Source organism: Cinclus cinclus, chromosome 3, assembly GCF_963662255.1.
Source record: "Cinclus cinclus chromosome 3, bCinCin1.1, whole genome shotgun sequence".
In the NCBI taxonomy this organism is placed as follows: domain Eukaryota; kingdom Metazoa; phylum Chordata; class Aves; order Passeriformes; family Cinclidae; genus Cinclus; species Cinclus cinclus.
The window spans coordinates 112432089-112454403 of NC_085048.1; the positions used below are offsets into that span (position 1 = coordinate 112432089).

At 38.7% G+C, this 22315-nt stretch overlaps 1 protein-coding gene across 1 annotated transcript in view; it reads left to right on the plus strand.

Annotated features, from left to right (window-relative positions):
- The window catches only part of PCSK2 (proprotein convertase subtilisin/kexin type 2), a 100963-nt gene that overhangs the window by 31482 nt on the left and 47166 nt on the right, over positions 1-22315 (plus strand). Inside the window, exons 3-5 of the mRNA XM_062489453.1 lie at positions 17229-17342; positions 18686-18794; positions 20817-20854. Coding sequence (XP_062345437.1) covers positions 17229-17342; positions 18686-18794; positions 20817-20854 — 261 coding nt within the window. The remainder of the gene's footprint in view (positions 1-17228; positions 17343-18685; positions 18795-20816; positions 20855-22315) is intronic.

The window sequence follows — 22315 nt, forward strand, 5'->3', positions numbered from 1 at the left end:
CTCTAATCATGTATGTATCTCATAATTCTCAAGGGTCCTTCCCCAGGTTGTTCAGGGCATGTTGTAAGAAAAATTTAAGAAATTTTTTCAATTGGACAGTCAGCTAGCTATAATTACTGTTTTCCCAAAGAAAAAATATCTTTAAGACTTCAACTCATATTGTCGATAGTGAGTCACAAGGAAGTAGAATCTACATTTTCATATTTGAAATACTTCATCAGGAAAAAAAAATTATAACACCAAATTATTTTGATGCAAAAAAAGAAGTTTCATTTTGTTTCAGAGTTTCTGGTTGGAGCCTTCTAGATTTTGTTTCATGGTAATTTTTGACTGTTTTCTTCAGTTTTGTTGTTCTTTCTAAATGAACATCCGAATCCCAGACTTCTGTTGGTCTGACTCCAGTTTCTAGAATGTGAAAAGTATATTTCATGCATGTGTTAAGGAGAAAATAGCTAGTGGAAGACAACCTCTAAAAGAAGCATCTGATGAATAACCAGGACTCCTCCAGCCAGCCTTCTCCTGGGTAGCTCACTGCTTACTTCACTGGTCTTCCTAATTGGTTCTGGATGGCTAAGAACACTTACAGGCAGCAGTGCCACTGTGAGGGACTAGAACTTCTCTCAAACAAATCCAGGGGAGCTCAGCTTGCTCTGCCTTTTCTAAAAACATCCAAGGAGACTGAGATTTCGTTCAGTCAGAGCAGACTTAACATCTTATTGAACCCATTCTGAGGAGATGATGCAAGCTGAGTGATGCAGTTCCTCAAAGGAGAAAGTGCTTTACTCATAGTCTATAATTCACTGCAAACAGAAAAAACCCACCACTTAACATGAGAACATGAGATACAACTAGTATTTTTTTTTTTTTTTTTTTTTTTTTTTTTAGATTCTGGAAGCTAGTTGGTGAAAAACCTGGAGAAGGGGATATAAATTATTTGGTTAGGGTAGTTATCCCTAAGGATGAAAACTTTGTATTAAGTGAGCAATTTGCCATAGGGAGAAGGTTTTTTTTAAAAAAATTTCATTTCAGAGTAGCCATATGCTATCACAGTGGAATTTGGATTTTAATGGTGAAGTGTTTTCACTTTCATGTGCCAGCAAGGTTTGGAAGAAAGTTTAAATGTATAAAAGAAGTGCAAATTCCAGATTGAGATGAGAAGATATGAAAAAGAATGTTGCTTTGAGGAGTCTGAATTGATCTAATGTGTATTGGTGTCCTGCCATTCACTATGGAATGCTGAACATTTTTGCATAGAGAGAGGATGTATTTCTTTAAGGACAGTTGTTTACATGAAAATGTTGTGTGCCAAAAAGATCAGCTCAGCGTGGTTTTTTTTTAATTAACACTGCACTTGGGAATTGTGTGCAAGGTGAATTACCTACTTGACTTGCAAATAATGAGTAATTCAATGGGAGCCAGAAAATAAAATGAATCTTCCCAAATACTTTCTGTCTGCCTACAAAACAGACAAATGAGAATGACAGACAAATGAGAAAAGGACTGCTTTGGTGATTTAATACTTGCAGCTCTCCCACTGAAATGATCTGTCCATCTGAAATAAGTTGTGGTCTCTTACAGTATTTAATGAAGTAATATTTAAGTACAGTTTTCAAAGCACATTTCAAATATGGATTATGTGTATTTCACAAATGCTGGAAATAAATGTGGGAGGAAGAGGACCTTAGATTTTCCAAAAGGTCATACAGTAAAGCAGAGCAAAAGTAGGAGTAGATCTGAGATGCTCAATCTACTGTCTGGAAGAAAAAAAAAAACCAGCAATAAAAAAGAGAAGTTGGATTACAGCCATTTGTAGTCTTTACAACACCTGGGCAGTAAGAAAATTGAGATGAGAACAGTGGGAGAAAAATGAAACCCAAGAGATTAGAGCAGATCCTCTGAAGCCTAAAAGACTTAGACAAAGGACAGTAACCTTAAACTGTTATTACTTGTCTAGTGCTTCCACATGCATGATCTGGAGGTGCAGGAGAAATTACTGTGCTAGAGGCTATCTAAGCTTAAAATAACACAAATGTATGGAGTCATTTGTCCCTAGGTACTTTCCAGGACTAGTGGTCCTGCCTCTGTTCCTGTCCTTGCTTCCCCATGTCTCATTCCAGCTTTTCCCAGGTATTTCCTTATCCTGGGTAAAAGCAACAGCAGATGGAGAAAGCCTCTCTAGCATTAATAGATATTTGAGGGAGCAGACTTTATGCTCAGGAGTCTTGAACCTAAATAGCATTTTTTAATTTACTATTTTCCTTCTTTCCTGTGCAGTAAACAACTTCCTTTTTGCATAAGCTATGCACAAATTATTTGACTGGATGTGCTTTAGTTCATATATCTAAAATATACAGGTGCAATATTTCCCAGAATGTAAAGTCCAACAGCCCCTTGCCTTTGTATTTTCAGGTGAAAAGCAGCAGAAATTTGGGGAACTGTGTGTCTTTTTGCTTCCTTAGACCTGCATTAGATTATCCTACTGATCCCAAACTTGTAATGATTGTCTGGGGAAGGGATGGTTTGTCAGATAGATGTATCAGTGATTTCTTAGCAATTAGAGTTATGTAGGTGTTGCAGGTTTTTATTATAGTATTTCCTGATGGAAATTGGAGGTCTCCTGGATCTCAGCAAGTAGGAAGCTGTTATTTAACTCCTTGCAGTCTTCCTGCCCCAACTGCCAAGAACATCATCAGGACCAGGGATTTTCTTAGGTCAGATCTCACACTGCAGCACTGCCTCCAGGCCCAGGTTCTGTTTGTCTGTGAGTACATTACACACTGATGGAGGTGGAAAATGAAATGATAAATAGTTTTTGTCCCCTTTGTGTTTTGAAACCTCTTTTAATATATTTTGCTTGATTAAAACAGTAGCTCCCTTCCCAGCCTGACTAGATGAGCTAATGATTTTGATGAAAGACATGATGAATAATTTGCTTGAGATTTATATGGGTTTTTTTTGCCAAGTCCTGAGTTAAATTGAGACAAAACATCTGAGGGGGGAATAGGAGAGGACTTCTTTCAGTTCTGCCTTTATTTTTTTCTTATGAAGGTTAACAACAGATAAGGTGTTTTTGTTTTTTTTTTATTTTCAGCCCTATTTTATATAAGGACCACAGATAAGATTTCTGAGTAATAAAGTAACTTTCAAGGACTGTGTTTTCATGAGATCTCAAAAAAAAACTGAACCAAAAACAACAAAAAAAAAACCTCAAACAAAATAACCATCTGCTTCCTTCATTCTTGGCCAAGCCATGACCTCAGTTACACGCTCATGTAAGGTATGAGCTTATGCTTTCAGCCTCTCTAAATGTTGCCTGCTTTGGGAATTAATATAAAGGGAAGAAAAATTTCCCTGGACAGTTTTCATCACCTGTCAAGACCTGTGAAGTTCAACCAGAGGAAGGCTTTGAACAGTGTTTTTCCTTAGAGGGGTGGTGTTAAAAACAAGAGACAGACGTTTCTCCAGTTTGCAGCAGTGAAAATCTGAAGTAATCTCACTGAAATGAATGGAGTGTGTTTACCCTTGGACAAGAGGAGGTGGAACCTGGGTCTTTGCACTCCTGGAGAACTGAATCTTTGCCAAGAAGCTAATACCAAATGTACACTGTTGTTCCACTGTAGAGGTTCACCTGATTATTTTTTTCTGCGGTGTTCCTGAGTTTCAGTATTCCTGCCTCCTTCATCCTGACTGTTTGTTCCTCTGACACCATTCTCACTTTTTTTGTAGTTGTTGTGTTTTTGTTTTTGTTTTATTGCAGTGGCAGCTGGTGTTGGGATAGGGAATATGATTGCATTTTAAAAAAGTTCTTTCTAAGCTAGAACATTATTACCCAGATCTCATTTGCAATTCATTCCATGGTGAAATGGGATGAGATGAAGCAAGAGAGACTGACAATAACTAGGTTGACCTTCCCTGAAAGGAAGTGAGGAATGATGAGGGGCCCTACCTTGAAGAGATGAAGGAAATTTTCAGTCCTTTTCATGGACCCCAGAGGTTTTTACTGGTTTTTTTGTTCAGGTTTCCCTGTTTTGCAGAACACTACTATCACCCTCAGTCTCATAAAATGATATTCTAACCCAAGACTTTGGCAATTTCATCCCTTATATAATTCTTCTATATCGTTTGCACCACATTGTTGTTTATAATTTTTCTTTGGTGATGGTCATTTGTAGGTACAGCTCACCTTGCCCTTAAAGGAAAGGCCCAGAACAAAGGACATCATCTCTGATGTCATTGCATTGGTGATGACCAGCTATGTCTATGATTCTGTCATTTAGCACTGGATGTTTTATACTTCTTCAGGCCCAAGCTGTGTGGAACTTCATATCCTGGTGCCAGTCTAGGCATCTCTTCAAACTGCCATGAAGTGAAACCTTCTGCTGTAGTAATTTATTTTCCCAATTCTCCCTTTTGTTGCTCTGGGAGGATACTTCTTGAGTGCTTGCCATAACACAAATTAATTCTGGCTTTTTGGAAATATGAAGAGCCCCTAAATGGGTGTGCAGCAGGCACTGTTAGTATTAATCAGAGATTCATTGCTTCTTACAGGAAGGAAATACATTTTCATGAGGGAAGCTTCTCTGTTAAATTTTTATTCTGTGGAAACAGTAACATGAATTTGATTTCAAAGTCTGGACACAGAGTAATTTCCATAGAATTTGCATGCACATTTTTGATTGCCTGCAGTGGGAATCCTGAGCAAATTATTTTCTTCCCTGATCTGCTAAACATTTGTCTCATTGGAAATAAACTAGGAAGAGAAAGAAGTACACAATGAAGACAGCAGTTTAGAGGAGTCTGTGGAAGTCTTCAGTGATAAACTAAACCCTAAATATGCTTTTGCTTTTCTCTGTCCTTTGAGATATGGCTCCTTTCAATGAGCATGAATAGAGAAGTCTCTTAATATTAAAGCAAGTTATGTATGTGCACTGGAAGTAAAATATACTCCTAATTATTTTGTGCTAATAACTGAACTGAAAAGATACTTCCTCATTCCTGGCCGAAAAAAGCAGCAATGGTTCAAAGAATTTCAGCAGGATGATAATTTCATCACTTCATTTAAAACAGCCTCTGCTCTGACCCAGTGGGAAGTAGGAAAAATTCTGGTACCAAAATCCCTGCTGGTGCACATGCAACTGCAGTTAATGTATTTTGTATTCTACATTTTTCATTGCTCTAGGCAGTGGATAAATAGAGGGGCTTGTGACAACTCCAAACCGCATGGATGACCTGGTGCCTTGAAACCAAGGCAGAAACCCCTTTGCCTGTAAGATTTTTGAAAAAAAAAAATTAATTGTGCAGATGTGCTTTGGAGAGAGGCTTGGCCAGCAGTCTGTGTGACAGACTGCTGGAAAACATGGACAAGGTTGTGAAAAGCTTCTCTGCTAAAGTGGGTGTTGAGAAAACTAATCAAGAACATTCAGACCACAATTCTGTGCCTTAGTATCAAAGAATGGTTTGGGTTGGAAGGGACCTTAAAGACCACCTAGTTCCAACCCCATTGCTGGGCAGGGACACCTTCCAGAAGACCAGGTTGCTCAAAGCCCCATCCAACCTGGCTTTTAACACTTCCAGGAATGAGGATGCCTTGTACTGCCCTGTCTCAGTGTTGTCACTGAGGAGAACTTCCTCTGGGATAAACTCTGAGCATATTAATGCTTGTCTCAGTTTCATAGGTTTTTCCTTTTCTGTGGGCTTTGTGATGCTTGGGCCAGCTCTGTGTGTCTCTCCCTGCATTGTTGGCCTCACCACTGCACTTGTTAGCTCTCCTGCCTACAGTTTTGTATATGGGATGTGATCCTTTTGCCAAATTACTCATCTGGTGCCTCTCTTGTCAAGAAAAGAACTGTTGGCTTTTGCTGGGGGGATATGGGTTCAGTACGCTGCTCTAGCTGAACCCTGGACGGTTCAGGAATTCAGGTACAGAATGGTACTGTTCTGCTAACTGATGACAGCCAGATTCTGGGACAAGGTGGGAAAAGCACCCTGATGTGGATATCCCTGCCTTGGTGCTGGGGACCAGCAAGATCTGCAACTGCACGCTGCAGGTTCCAAGGAGAGAACATTTGACAAGGATTCTGATGCACCTGTCCTGGGTCAAGCACAATCCTCTGAAAGTATCAAAACAAAATCTAGTTTGGATAAAGGCCAGAACAGTAGGACTCTGTCTGTGTCTTTCCTTATCATAAGCCAATCTTTTACTTGTCATTTTTTCCTACCTTTCCCCTTATCACAAAAAATGTTCTCTAGAAATGATTCTGTTTTGATGCTTTCTGTGTGGCAGATGGCCTGTCCCTGGCAGCTATACTCTACTAACCCAGTGCTGTACAGCAGTGCTACATTAACCTCTGCTGATTTTATTAATGTGGCTTGTGATAGGGATCCATAAACCTCTGAATCTAGGCACTGAAAAAGTGCAATTGCAACCTCCACAGCTCAATCAATAAAAATCATCAGTAGCTTCCTATTGGGATGGGAAAGGTATAAATGGGAGCAAGCTCCCATGTCTTTTCTGTCATGTATATTATGGTAATAAAGTAGCTGTGAACAATTGCTCTGCTTTTGGTTGCATGAGCAGATAAGTGAATGTCAGCAGCAGCATAATTGCAGTTTTCCCTCTGCCAAAAGACTGACTGGCTTCTGGTTTGTGTCTGGCTTCTAGTTATGAAATTTCCTCAGAGAAGACATTGTGCAGTCCACGTACTATCCACTAGACAGGACTTTAGGAAAATCAGCGGTATGCAATTCCTTATCTCATTTCCCCTGCAATAGCAACAGAGCTCTGAATGTGCTACAGATGGCCAAGAAAGCCTCACTAGTATATCACTACCACTCAAGTGAACATTGAAGTTTTAAGTATTACAGGTTTGAAATGCTAGCATAAGCTTAGACTTCTTTGGCAGTTGTTGTTGTATCACTCCAGGCAGGCAGCTTGGTAAGAATAGCCTCTGTTCTTTATTAAAGCTAAATGGCTGTTCTGCAGTTGTCATTACCACCTGGCTGGGAGGTGTTGACAGCAGCGGGCCATAATCCCTCCTAGCAACGTGTCAGCATGGTGCAGTGAGGACCTGAGTCAGAGCAGGGACCGCAGGAGCTGCTGGAGGAGGGGGATGTGGCTGGTTGTGGTGTCCTTCTGTCTGTGCAGAGGTGTGCTCCCTTTGGTGGTAGCCAAAACGCCTCTTCTCAGCTTCTAACCGCATCGTTTGCTCAGAGAGCAGGAAAAGCAGGGAAAGGAAAAAAAAAATTTGTATTGAGCAATGGCAGTGCAGAAGAGGTTACAAAAGAGAAGAATTACGTTCTGCAGGGCACTCTGAGGGTTGAAGCCAGGAAAACGCAATCAAAAGGCAATTGGTGTGGTTTCTGAAACCAGTTTTGAAAAAGCCTGGATTCTGCATGGTGGAGCCAACCTTTACTTCACTGTCACCTCCTGACTCCAGGTTTGAGGACCCACAGCTAGTTTTAAGTAATTATTTTAATTCAGAGTTTCTTAAATTAATTTAGATCACATTGATTTTCAGCTTATTTTGTGCACTGCATGTAGGACAGCATCACTGACATTAATCTGCCTGCCTTCCCTCCCAGGGCTGTGATACCATTTTTATTCTGGGAAGCTGCTCTTCAGCTGAGACTCTGGCAGCAATTTTGTGTGAAAGTATTTTACTGCCTCTGGGTCCATTGAGGCCCAATTGCTCAGAAGGAGCAGAGGAAGCTGAAGTAAACTTTTACTCAAAGGTCCATGGCACAAGGGAAGTCCCCTACAAGTCCTGCCATGGTTACCATGACCGAGTGCTGTCATTTGGTTTTGGGGGTCAGCTATATTTTCTGACTTGGAAGCAGTTTAGAAATTGGAGTACAGGTGAAGAGCAAAACAAGTGGCATAAAGGACAGGGCAGCAGGCAGCTCTTCAATGAGTGGTACACTAGAGCAGATTTCCCATAATGTGGAAACAAGGGTAATCTGTGCCAGTAATTCTGTGAGAGAAAAATGCGTATTATAATTTTCCAAGCAGATGGTTCAAGGTGAGTGATGAGCTACTTAGATGAAATTTGAGTGGGAAGGAGGATGTGGAGAATGAAGTGGAAGTATGATGAGTTACAGCAAAGGTCAGAAGCTGGCTTTTAAGTGCAGAATCACTTTGGAGGCCAGAGGGTGTATTTTCAGCATATGCTGCACACTTAGTTTAAGATTTCATCCTGCTGACTCAGTTTCCTTAAACTTCACCTCCTCAAGGTGTATTGCAAAGCCCTTCTAATCTACCAACATGGAATATACTGAAACTTAATGTCTATAAAGCAAATTTGTGTCTTTACAAAGGAAATACCTGAATTTAGAGGTGAAGGTGCTACAAGTGGTGCTTTATGAGTCCAAATGGGTTTGGACATTAGCACAAGCATTCACACATTTACAAGAAGTCTCTTCTGTGTTATGGTGAGTCAAAGGGACCTTTCAACAAAAGGAATAGCTTTACCTTTTAGTTGAGTCTTCCCATACAAACTGAATTCAGCAGATTTTTCTCCAAGTGGTATTTTCTCACAGTCCCCGCATATCTGAAGACTTGCTTTGTGAAATAAATTCACTTAAAATCAACAGAATTAGAGAAATCTTTAGCCTGTGAACACTGCCGTTCTCTTGGGATGTATCAGATATTGTGTGGAAGCAGCTACTGTACTAATGGAATCACTGAAGGGGAGGTTATATAAAGGTGGATTGTGCAGTACATATCTCCTTATAGGACCAGTGAGTTGTGGAGTAGGATGGAATTCCACTGCTGGATGACTGCCCAGGGGTATAAGAAATGGTCCAAAGATGTAAGTGATGACCGAGAGAATTATTAAATTAGAAGATTCAGCATCATATGAGCATTTCTCTTCTTTGTATTGCACAGACACAGCCAAAAGGTTTGCCATCTTGTATGTGATCTAGGTCTGATTCCCATTTAAACTAAAACCCTTTTTATACCACAGAGGGGGTGCACATATAACTTAGACCTACTCTCATTATCACCTCAAAGATTGATGGTGTTCTTTGTAATAAGTAAAAATCACTCCACAAAAATAATTTTACTGCTGAGGAAGAAGAAGGTAGGTTTGGCTTTTTTCCAAGCATAATGCTTTAAGAAAGTAATATCTGCAGTACTTGGCAAAGGTATGTAATATATAAGACAAAGTTTCTGGAAGTCACAGTTTCCCTAATTTTGCAGTTTGGTAGGATCTGCAGTTGATAATGACCAATATAAAAGGCCCAATTTTCTTTTCTGTCACTGGACATACTCTTTATACCCAAAATGAGGGGTGATTTTTCTCATTGATTTGGAAAGGCTGATCATTTCTTTGACCCATGTAACTGGTGAGATAGCAAAGTGCAAAATTTACCCATAAGCTGCTGATAAAGTGTCCCTATGATTTGCAGTCTCTGCACATCTACTGAAAACACTAATGTATAGTTATAGCCCAGCTCCAGGGAATTTCTTTCTTACAGAGATCTTTGATTTTGTCACTGAAGTGATTGTCCTGCCATCTTGCAAGAAGACACTGAAGAAAATAAAATTTATTTGAATTTTTTGGTATTAAGTAGAATAAGAAACAGTTTTGCATTCCTTTGCAAACTTCTTAAGATGTCAGAAATGCTCTTGCTTTCATGCTGGCTTGTCTAAGCAGTGTAAAAAATTGGGAACAGATTTCTGAAACTAACCAGCACCTGACCATCCACAGTCAGCATTGATTTTACATTGCAGCTTGACTGGCTCACTTGCATTTCAAAGTAGAAGTAGAGGAGCTATTGATTGCTTAGCTGAGCAGCTTGAGCATGATCTGCAGCCTCCTCTTACACATTGATTCCTTGTCTCTTTACTCTCTGCTTCCTGAATGTCACTGAACTGTGAGAGGCCTGCTAAATGGACAAAAATATTGATTTCTTTTCCCCTTCTTTTATTTTCAAAAGCTCCTTATTTACCAAGAATGGAACTAATATCAGGAAAATAAAAGGTCACAAAAAAAGGAAGAATGAAGGTAGTTTTTGTGTATTTTTTTAAAAAACCTGAACTTGGTTGAAACTGGAGTCATTTAAGTTGTGTTTTCATCAAGAAATATTATTTGCCTGTGTGAAACCTTTGAACTCAGGCTGTTCAGCTTCATATTTGATGGTTGTCTGATTGATGAAATTTTGAGGTCGTTTCCTAAAAGGCAGTACCACTAGTGTTATGATTTTCTGTGATATTTTGCAGAGATTTTGCAGAGCAGTCCCAGCTATGCCAGGTTTTAATGCAGAATGCAATCAGTAAGTCTTTTGTTAGAGTTTCTTGTACAGAGTTTTGTTCCTGTTTTGTTCACCCACAAGTGTGACACATTGCAATACCAGATTTAGAGGGATGGAGAAAAAGTTCAAGGAACACAGGCTGGAGTCAAGTAAAATGAGAAGACGTGCCAAGAGGGATCACTGGGGACAGCATGAGTGTCCAGAGATTTTAGGATCTGATGATGATCTGTGTAAGTTTAGAAGTGTTTGGGCAGGCAAATGGGGCCAGTTACAGAAGGGGTTAAACTAGAACTGGTCCAGAACATCCAAGCATAATAATAAAAAAACCCTAGCAGGTCCTTGATATCCAGTGGCATTGTTTCAACTAGTGACAAAACAAAAAAGTAAAAGCAAGGTAGAGGGATGGCTAAAAACAATTAAAAGTATCTGTTCTACAGGGAACGTTATTTCCTAGAAATCAAAGCAATTCGCATGCTGTGTTGTGCTTGTCATTACTAAAAGAACCATTAAAAAATTCATAAACCAAGCGTGTTACAAGCATTTTGTGGAAATAGATGCATTTTTCCTTTAATGAAATCTTTGAAATTGAAAAAAAAAAAAAAAGCCCAGCTAAATTCTTCACCTGTCCTTTGCTTAGAAGTGGTAGGGAAAGTTGTCTTGATAAACTTTCAGGTTTCTAAGGATTTGTGCTGTAACAGCTGCTACGTCTTTGCTGTAGGGCAAGTCCCTGTACAAAACACTCCCCAGGGATTAATGGATACAGCTAGAAGAGACACTTGGAGAGCTTATGAGTAATTCTCCAGAAACACCTACATTTAGCAACACGGACTTGTTCCTAGGTATGGAGAGATCCATGAGAGCCTTTGAAAGTCATTAGTTTGCTTGAGAGCAGTTCTCATTTTATTAGTAAGAATTGGATGGTCAGTGACACTAACAAGCCCTGTGATATCCCTGCTTGTGCTTTCTGGGCCACAAAACAGGCTCAGAAAGTTTGCAATCAAGCAGATGGATCCAACTCTGTCACAAAAAAAGGCATCAATTTTCTGCATGCTGTGTGTAATGGGTTGACTGTAGTCAGATGCCAGGTACCTACCAAAGCCACTCTCTCACTCCTCTCCAGAGCTGGACAGGGGACAGAAAATATAATCAAAGGGGGTTCATGTGTTGAGATAAGGACTGGGAGAGATCAATCGTCAAACATCATGGGCAAAACAGGCTGTAATTAGAGACATGAACTGAACTGGTTACACTAACACAATCAGAGCAGGATTATGAAAAGAAAATGAACCCTTAAAAACACCTTCCCCCCAAACCCAGTATACTCTCTGAATAGCCTTTAGCAGTCATTCCTGCTCCTCCACCCCTGGGTATCACTTTATTTATAGAAATGAGCTGTCCCTGTCACAATTTAAAAGTGATTCAGTTTTGCTTGTTCATGTGACTTTTTGCAGTTCAAGTAGATCTGTACTTTCTTTTTGCTAGTGAGGAACTTCAGTAGTATTTTTTAATTTTGTAGTGGAGAGTCACGCAAAACTCGGTTACTTTGTGGCTTTGACAAAAATGTAGGTGAGATGGGTGATCCTCTCTGATATTGTGTTTCTCTAATATATATACCTCTCATGATACACAGATGGACTAGATAGCAAAATTAAATGTCTTTGTTTTAGTAAACTTAGAAATCAGAGATGAAAAATAGTAACTCTGTATTGGCTTTAGCAGCAGAGGGATGTAATTTATGGATAATATTTCTAAAAGCTCTTGTATGTACATGCTGCCCCATTCTCATAACTTTCTAAAGAGTTTGTCACCAAAACTATGGGAAAAAAACAAAAATCCTCCAAAAACATTTTTTATGTTAGAGAGTCAAGGTATTACTTTACTATCTGGCCAAGATGTTGTTCTGGCCAGGATGTACCACAGAAATCATCTCATGCACACAGCCCAGTTGTGCAGAGAGAATCATTCCATGACACATGACATTTACTAGATTTTTCAGATCTTTTATGCAATCAAAACTCAGAAATTAATTGGGCCAGTGTTAATTGGTCTCAAGTGGCATAGTTCTTAGTATTTGGTCTCCTATTGGATCTGGATTTCTTTGCTTCTGATGTTAATTAGATCTTCATTCCTTGGTTTTCTTACCAGTCTTTTCTGGAGGAGATGTCTCCAACTGTGCCAGAGGCAGAGTCCAGGGTAGATGTTCATAGATGGCTGCTGATGGCCTTTTATCTTTTTGGCAATTCCCAGTTTGTTGACATGTAAAGTTCATCAGACCTCACCTAGAGGAACAATGCCCTGGAAAGAAACTTAAGATTCTTTATCCCCAGGCAAAGCCTTGGCTAAAGATGCACAAAATTTTTTAAACTGCTATGTTTTCCCACAGGTTGGGTGTGCAGATCACTGGCTTAATTGAACTTTTCTGTCTCTCTCTTTTGTTGCCTCCATGTTTCCTTGGTTGTCAGAAATTAATGCTGCCAACAGTCAGTACATCTTCCCACTGTCTGAAGGTGTTTTATTTGGTGATGCCTTTGTGCATCTGGACACACTGTTCCAAGCCACCTTCAAGGGATGTTGAACCTCAGTACAGTTTATAGGGCCTGAGTCCATCCACCAGCCTCACTTCTTCAAAAATACAGGCTATCCGTTTCCACTTCTTACTTCACCTTCAGAAACAGACCTGTATTGACCCTGAGGCTTTAGAGAAAAAAGAATCATTGCTTTCTTTCATTGATCAACTCGATGCTATGTGTTTGTTCTTTTTCAAATCCCCCAACATTCCTATTTGGTGACATCAGTTGGGACTGCCTTCTTCCTCTGGAATTTGATTCAAATTCTCCTGTTTTGAAGTTCTTGGTATTTGATGTTCAAGTTGTGGGTGTTGTTCCACCTTGGTGCACCCACTGGTATAATTTAGTAAATCTGTCATTTATGCTCAAGATAACAGAGTCATTTAACTGCAGGATCTCAACAGTGGAACTAACCCTGTTCCTTTAAAATGAGGAGCTGATTGTCTTGGCATTCATGGAATCAGAGAGCACAGCAGAATGCTGCAGTTCCTGGTTCTTCCAGAGCAGTACTTCAATCAACTGATTCTTCTGTTAATTGGTTTTACATCCAGTATCCTGCTGGTTTATGATCATCCATGTGACTGTATGCACCATGCACAAGTAAAAGTATAGTAAAAATCAATACTTGAAATTTTTTTCCTTGCAAAGAAAGCCATCCATGGGCTACCTTTGATACATGACCTTCATTCTGCTTGCCAACACAGCTAGTAACTTTTTCATAATTTAGTCCTATGCTAATAAAGTAGATGCTCAGGTTTTAATTTGTACTTAAACTTGTATCCTAGTGAAAAAGGAATAATTATTTAAAAATTAAATAAACAAAAGGTTGTTATTGTTGATAAATAAGCAGAATTTTGAGATGGGTAAAATTCATGCTATTTTTGTAAGAAAACGTTGTTTCACTAGGTTCTAATAAACATCATGCTTCACAGGCTTGAATCATTTAGTGACTGTTATCAAACAGTCCTGAGTCCTATGAATGCTGCCTTTTCTGCTTCAGTTAGAGAAACAAGTATTTAAAAGTGGGTACGAGCTTGCATTTTGCATGGGATTGAGGGCTGGGTTCCAGGTCTGAATGTCACACAAGCAGATGGGATTATGGAAGTTACAAGATGAGATTGTTTGCTGGTACTTTTCTACTGTTGGACATGCAGATATTTTCTCTCCTGAATGTGTTTTTTTTTTCAAACATTGATGTTGTACTTAATGCCTTGTATTATTGATGTCCAGTGGAGGCTTACTCTTCTTTCAGAGGAAAACCATGAAATAGAAGCAGAATCAGATGCAGTCCCTCTCCTGATCTAAAGTAGGTATGAAAGCAGAAATTTCCTTCTTGGAAAAAAATGTATTTTTCTAATGTAGGTACTCAGTTGGCAAAAAGACAAGGAATTTGCAGACTCAGCTTTGTGCAGCCCCAGATGGACAGTTTTTCACCCAGATTACTGGATTTGCATTATCATTTTCCAAGTTTGCTCTTTGGGGATCTTTTTTTCTGGATTATATGGGTATCACCTGTTCTTGGGCACATTCCTTTCTAAACACATCTTTGTGAGCACAAGGGCAAGTTCTTACCTTGTGCTGGTTAAGATAATGCAACTGACTGAGGCAATTTGTAGCTCATGGAAAAAGCTACCAAGACCTTTTCCAAAAATTTTAACTCTTTTTTTTTTGGCAAAAATGCCTAATCTTTTCTGGATTCAAGCGTGTGACTTACTGCCATTTGAAAATACGAGGAAACCCCCTTTGTTTTTCTGGTGAAAAAGATATCCCAGAATTTCTGAGACTGTTCCATCTGTGTGTGGTGACATCCTGTATGCCCTTCCTCTAAGTGAAACATTCAGAAAACGACCTGCAGAATGGTTTCAGTTCAGTGAAGATTATGTCTCTTTGAGGGGTGTATTTCCTTGTGTCAGGGAATTATGATGTTATACATTATGTTGTATTTTGAAGACGGAGGAAGTCAGAAAAATGAGATGATACTGAGGAGGGAAAACAGCCTGTGCTATTTCTGCAAATTGCTCCCCCTCTTCCTCTCTGTTGTGTTAAAAGACAAGCCAGGGGCTCCCCAGCATTGCTTTTTAATTAGTAGAAATCCTTTTGTACTTAATCCTAATTTAGTGCCTTAATGCAGGCAGGTCCTGCAGTGCCAGCAAGCTTGCATGGGAGCACAAACACCTGAAATCTTTTTCTCTGGCATCCCTCTGCATGAGGCTTGTCTTCTGTTCCTAATTATGTTCTGTGGTGACAGCTTGGGGTTTGCAGTGGCAGGGGTGAGACTGGGGATGGGGGAGGCAGAGTGACAGGTGATTTCTCTGTCTCCATGGCATCACTGAGCTTTACCTTAGAGCTGTCAAGCACTGTGCTTATACCTTTCTTTACTGTGTACAGCGACCTGGTGTCACAAAGTACACCTTGTGTGGCTCCTGCTTAGTCACTGTCCTCTTATTACCAGGTTATTTCATATTAGCCTTTTTCTTTACTTTCAATCCGTTCCACTTTTAATGAACCTGGACAAGTATTGGGAACACAGGTATAAATGAAAGCACCAATTCCGTGTTTTGCCATTTGGTGCCTTTAGTTAAGGAGTTAAAATTCATACAAGTATGTTGTTAGAAACCTTTGACACTGCCTTTTCAGGCCATGCTGAGTCCCATCCTGCTCATTGTGATTTGGTATTATGGTTTTGGGGTTATAATGAAACACTACAGATGTGAGGAAAACAGCTTTTAGCCCCCATCAGTTAGATCCCAGTTTCATCTCTGTCTTAGACACCTCATTGAGCACTGTCTTTTATGCTCATGCTTTAATTAACTGAGACAGAAAGATGCCTCCAAGAATGATTCAACTGTCCTAAGATCTGGTTGAACCTTTGGACAAATTTCTCCTCTGTTGATTTTGACTGACACTGGATCTATGAAGTTGCTATGACACAGCAGTGTAACTCATACGTATGCATTTTAAATCTGAAATGCCAAAGTCACACATGTAGAAGTGGTTCTCTGTGTTATTAGATTTTTTTAATAACCATGGATTCTTTTCAAGTGCATACCTAAGTAAATGTTAGGGCTTCTTATTGCCTTCTTGCTGCACCTAAACATGTACTTAAGCATTCCTCTTTGATCAAGAAGGCTAGATTTTTTTTTTCCCCATTCTTTTTTGTTTTATTCTATTTTTTACGATTAAATGCTGGTACTCTTCATGCTATCTTATTTCCAGGTGTTAGACTGAAGAGTACAAAATAAGTATGCCAAAGTAAACAGGACATTTTGCAAGGTTTTTGAATATGTCAGTACATGTTATGACTCCAGTTACAGCCACAGAGTGGTCTCCTTTAGTAATGCTCTTTTACATGGGTACAAATAAGGTGATTGTGGCCTGACATTTGAAGTTCTGCCTCCAAAGATATTTATCATGCTTAACTTTTCTTATATTCTACAGTGCTTCCTTAAATGTCTTGTGGATTTGCAGTGCATAAAGGAGGGGATTTTTAAAAGACTGTGACAACTTGTGTTTCATAACCTGTATTTTCATATCCTGTACTTTAGCCAGTATGGTCAGTTCGGTGGCTTTTTTTGCCAAAAAGTTTTTCTTGCCAGTATATTTATTTATCGCTTATTTATTGCAAGGATAACCCATGAAAATAGATCACTCTACAATACATTTTTGAGAGCCTCAGAAGTATGATGAAAGCTCACAACACCAGATTTCTTTTCCTCACAGAAAATGTCTTTGGCATTGTCCCAACCTGCCCTAAAAAGGGGAGTCGGGGGGATTCTTTTTGATAGACAAAAATGAAGTGACAGGGCTGCCAGCATGTGTACAGCCCCTATAGGAATCCTTCACCTCATGTATAATGCTGAGGCATAAATAATCAGATTATTCCCTCTCAGGTAGGAAAGGTTATCTAATGATCTGATAATGCCCTGGAGAAAAATCTGAAAAAGTAGAAGTGTGGTTGAGACCTGCTTCCTCATTTTGTCAAATGTCTACAGCTTGGAGCTGTGACATATTTGGAATTAGTTAAATAATTTTAGCTTCTATTTTGGTGGCAACGAAAAATAAAACTATGGCAGGAAGACTCATGATAATAATGATGCCTGGAGAGGGGCTCACTCTTATGCTGATTGTTCCGTGTCTAAAACATATTCAAGCTGAGCTTTTCTCCAGATAGGACACTCTGGAGGAGTCTCATTCCCTTACAGCTGTTGCAGTAGTCCTGGAGCTCTCTACCTCTTTGTAAATTCTGACTGGAATCAGTCCCTGGTTTAGAAGTTGCAAATGAATGACACAAACAGTAATAGTGTGTTTTCGTAACACTTATCTCTCATGAAAACAAGTCTAAAGAAAGCTTTTTTTATGTGTGTGTCAAGAATGCCGAGCTAAAGATGCAAAAATTAACCCTTCCAGGTGAGGAAAGCTGTGCAACAGGAGGGCTTCATCAGAAGGAAGAGAGGATACAGAGACATCAATGACATTGACATCAACATGAATGATCCTTTATTTACGAAGCAATGGTACCTGGTAAGTTTTGAGAGAAAATCACAGCAATCATAACTAAGTAATTGTCATTCAAGCCATTCTATGTGGTTGCAGTGTTTTCCAACAGTTCTTTCCAAATGCAGGACTTGGGAATGGATCCAAAGCTCTGTTGTGTTGGTTTTAATTGTACCCTTTTTATATTGGGAAGATGCAGCACATTTCAAGAGATAAATTTCATTTCAGTCAATGGAAAGATCCTTAGAAGGCTTGAAAGTGGACTGTATTGATGTCCTGTGGGAATTGCTGGTGTTAGCCCCTAGAACTGCATATGAATCATGTCTTTAAGCTGTTGCCAGATAAAGTATTGTTATGGAATTGTGACAAAAGATGATAATGTATTTGATATCAAAAGTTAAAGCTTTTCTTTTCTTATGGAAATTTGAATATAATTCTTTTGTCAAAAACAGAACAGCTGAAAACTGGTGAATTTTGGCTTAAGCTAATGTCAAAGGAAATTAGTATTTTGCTAAATTGTTCCAGTTTTTCTGTGTCATTTTTACAGGGAGAAGTCTTTAGTCATAAAAGAAAAATTATGTTTTTACTTTGAAATGAAATGATTTTTTTATTTAAAAAGTTACTAAAGTAATTCCGGTCAGTTTTATTGTTGCAACATATTTATGATGAAATATTCAGTGAATGCAGTACTGCCTTGTTAACTTAAGAAGGGTATTTTTTGGTTAAGAGTAATGTTTCTTCCTCTTAGTTCATTTCTTACATTCATGATTCCATCTAATATGGCTGTAGGTTTTTTTTTTTTGATTGAGGCAAGAGTTTTCAAATGAATTGGGGGCACATTAGCATGGATAGGATTTTATCCTTGATGAGTCAATAAACTAAAGTGAGGATTAATTCACTTATTTTCTGGTAGTTAATCGAAATGTTTCAGTGATAAAAATAACAAAAATTTAGGAAGCTATACAGTAGATCCCTGCTTTCAAGAAGAAAGTATTTCCTGCTCATAAAAATGTCCTCTGTAAAATCAGTTGTTCTAACTGTTTTCCTGTATTGACCCACTGGCTGACATGTTAAGCAGAAAAGTCCTTTTTTGGGATCCAAAAGATCCAGTGTTTAACCAAATCTTATAAACCATAAAAAATTGAATTCCGCCAGTTTTGGTATTTTTCAGTTTTTTTCTTTTTTTTACAGCTGCATTATTGCAGTAGATACAGTTATGGACAGATGTGTACTCCAAAAACATATGGAATATATTTTCTGTACCAAAGATGCATGCAGAGACATATAGGAAAAACCAGTGGCTGTGGAAATAATGCCAGTCAAGTAAAAAGAGTTTTGTTTTGTTTTGTTTTTTTTCACTGATTTATTAGATTAACACTGGTCAAGCAGATGGGACTCCTGGACTTGACCTTAATGTAGCTGAAGCGTGGGAGATGGGATACACAGGGAAGGGAGTAACCATAGGAATTATGGATGATGGTAAGTGAAGTCTGAGTGCTAATTTAATGCTTTTAAGTAGACTTTTTTCATTAAATTGAAGTAAAAAAAATACATATATTAGAAATTAATAATCAATTGCTTGTAGTGGTGAGACTACCAGCCTCCATAAATACTTTGAGATCTTCAGGAAAAATATGATACAAAGATGGGTTACTGAAGAATGGATATCCAAGCATTAGAAGTAGTTTGCAATTATCACTCAGGTATCTTCCAGAGCACACTGTAATGGCCATTAAACCTAAGGAAAAACTCCCCTTGACTTCTGTAGGCACTGAATGGAAGATGAAATTGCTGTGCAAAATAATATTTTAGAAAATGTTTTTTATGTTACATTATTTACAAAGTCATCCTTGATAGCTGAAATAATTAAGGGCTTTCATGCTGAATGTCAATGAAGATCTGCATATTGGATATATTGCTAGTTTCAGACTAAGTTCAGGAAAGATGAAGATAAAAGGTACAGTTGAAGTTACAGCTCTTCTTCTTATGGGTTCTTGCTGAAGTACAGGAATTCCATGCAGTTTCTCAATACTCTTCTTTGGAATACATTTTGAATATTTTCCTTTAATGGGGCTGAATAATATTAAAAATAAATAAAACGTCTGTATCCATATATGTTTTCTAAGGTAAGCCAGGGTCTGTCCTCACTTATTTCTGTTCCTCACCTGCTTACTCCTATGGCAAGGTTTTTGTGGAAGTATGAAATGAAACTCAGACATCTGGATGTTAGGAAGAAATTCTTTGCTATGAGGGTGGTGAGATACTGTAGCAGGTTGCCAAGGGAGGTTGTGGCAGTCTTCAAGGCCAGGTTGGATAAGGCCTTGAGCAACCTGATTTGTTTATTGATAAAAGATAAATTTCATCTGAGAGATGATCTCTTGTGTCACAAATTCACTGATCTCACAGAGGCAGGGCATGGCTTTCAGATTAGCAAGGCATGACTGTGATGGGAATGATCCCAAACTATTTGAGCTTTGTGTCAATAAAACTGGTGGTCCATCAGATACAGCTTTCAGAGAAAGGAGTGATTTGCCTTATAATTTGTTTCTAGTAACTCTAAAATAGACAGCCTGAATAACAGGATTCTTCTTAGAGATTTTTATTGTCCATCTATCATTTGGATCATTAACAAGGGTCTCCTAATGCAACTCTAGTGCTAAGGAACCTACAAAATAAAACGTTAGTCTTTCCACCAGAATAACTGTGATAATGTGGCATTCTCCTTGCAAATGATATAGAGCATGTAATGTGGAGGTGGTTGGAAAAAGAGGATGGTGTGGTGATGATGAAAATGTAGCATGAGATTGGTGGCCATTCCTTTGTATGTTTTATCTGACTATGTAATAGATCATCTTATCCCAGCGGAGTGTAGATCTGCTGCCTCTGCTACAACATCCGCTGGGATTTGTACATTTGCCATGTGTAGAAAGATGCCATGCAATAGAATATTACACACCAGTGCTCTGTTAGAATCTTTAGCACACTACCAAAATGTGGAGCCTATACACAGATATTTCCTAAAATGGTTTAATCCAATATTAGAATTTCTCTTTCATGCATATAATCTGAAATGTTTGCCTTAGTGATCACACCAAATCTACTCCAGGTAATTTTCCACTTAGTTTACAGTGGTTAGAAATACTCATTTTTCTATCCTGTACTGATCCAGTGCTTACCAATCTTTTAAGTTTTGGTATGTTTTGAGATGACAAACCATACGAAGATAAATTGTGACATAAACTAATCCTTATAAAATAAATATGATCTAGTCTACAAAGCAGTAAACTTTGTCATTCAGCTCACTTTTGAAAATGGCGTGTGGATTTTTGCATAAATGATTGAGAATCCACATTTAAAAATTGGAATCTCGCTTCAATCAGTTGCAGTATTCGCCATGATTATTTTTCTCTGGTTGTAAAGGAATCTTGTTCTGTGATCATTAGAAAATATTTTTTGAAACTCTTAACCTTTGGTTTCTGTTCTGTCATTGTCTTATTGCAGGAATTGATTATCTGCATCCAGATCTTGCATCAAACTACGTAAGTTCATGATGACCTTTCCTGTAAGATGTGGATTTTCTTATTATTATAGTCCCTCTGCTGCAAAATTTTAAATAGCAAGTTGAACAGCACTACAGCTAGACACTTGATCTTAGTGATCATACATTTCCCATTGAAAGAAGCAGACTGAAAATGGGACTGCCTGTGCAAGGAATGGAAACGTGGCAAGGCTCGTTGTGGAGGAATGACAGTCTTGTATCACATTAAATAAGCTGCAGCTTGCAATATTGGATTTAGGACAGAAAGGAGTAACCTGTGAATTTTCTCTAAGTCCTGCTATTAAGATGCAGAATGCCCTATCACTCGGAGGGCCATGGAGCTGTGGGCTGTGACAAGGCATGTATTAGCCTTTGACACCTCCAGGAACAGTTTGATTCCTATGTAACAGGTATTTTGATCCAGTGCTTCAAAGCATGTGCAGATTGTGTATTCTCAGCACATGCTATGCAAATCGATTGTTCCTCAAATCTACCTCGGGATTCAGACCTTTGGACTAGAACGTTTTTGCATTTCTCAACTCTCACTCCAACCCACCATTGGCACTAACACTCCTATCTCCAGGTGCTTTCAGGTCCCTTCCTGGGGGAAGCCCAGGCTGCTTCAGCAGTGTGGTTGAGTTTGCAATTGCAATTAAATGAAAAGAGGAGGACGGTGAGCTGGAGATTTTGGAAAAAAAAAAAAAAAGTCAGCAACTTGGATACAACAGCTCCAAAATGAGGAAGATAATTATTTTTACATACGTGCCGTTTGGAACACAATAACACACAGGATGAAAACCTATTTGTGTTGCAAGTAGCAAAGCACATTCGGTATATAGTAAGTGGTTATAGAAGATCTATAGAAGGCTTTGGAGAAGGAATTTGGGTAACAGCTGACCACAGAATGCAGATTAGCCAGGTTCACTCCTTAGGAACTGGCTTAATAGCAGCTAATTAAACCCTGTGCCCTGACTGCAGTATTCTCTCCCAGGTGATATAACTCAGTAGAATGTTCCCATAAATTGATATAAATAAAGAAATGTGTGAAAGGCAGCCTTTTTCTTTGCAGGAATTGTGCTCTGTGTATGTTATAGCACATGATGTGGGCAAAGCACATGCTCTACATTCACTTTTCAGGAGGAAATGTGGACGAAGTATGTGGGAATATTCTGTTTCTAAAAATCATGTTTCAAATACACAAGCAAAAATTCTGCACAATTTTCTGATATAACAGTTCTGTTGTTAACAGTGAATCTAGGATCATGCCCAGAAACCAAAACTAGATTCTACTGTTATACAGTGTTTTCTCTTTTAATTCCAAAATATTTTCTGTTTGATGGATAAATATTTGTCAGGTTTAGCAGAAATATATTGGTTTTAGAGTGGTAATAGTGGGGATTGAGGAAATAAATGGAAAATGACACAGAGAAGGACAGTGCACAGACATGATGATAGAAATCCT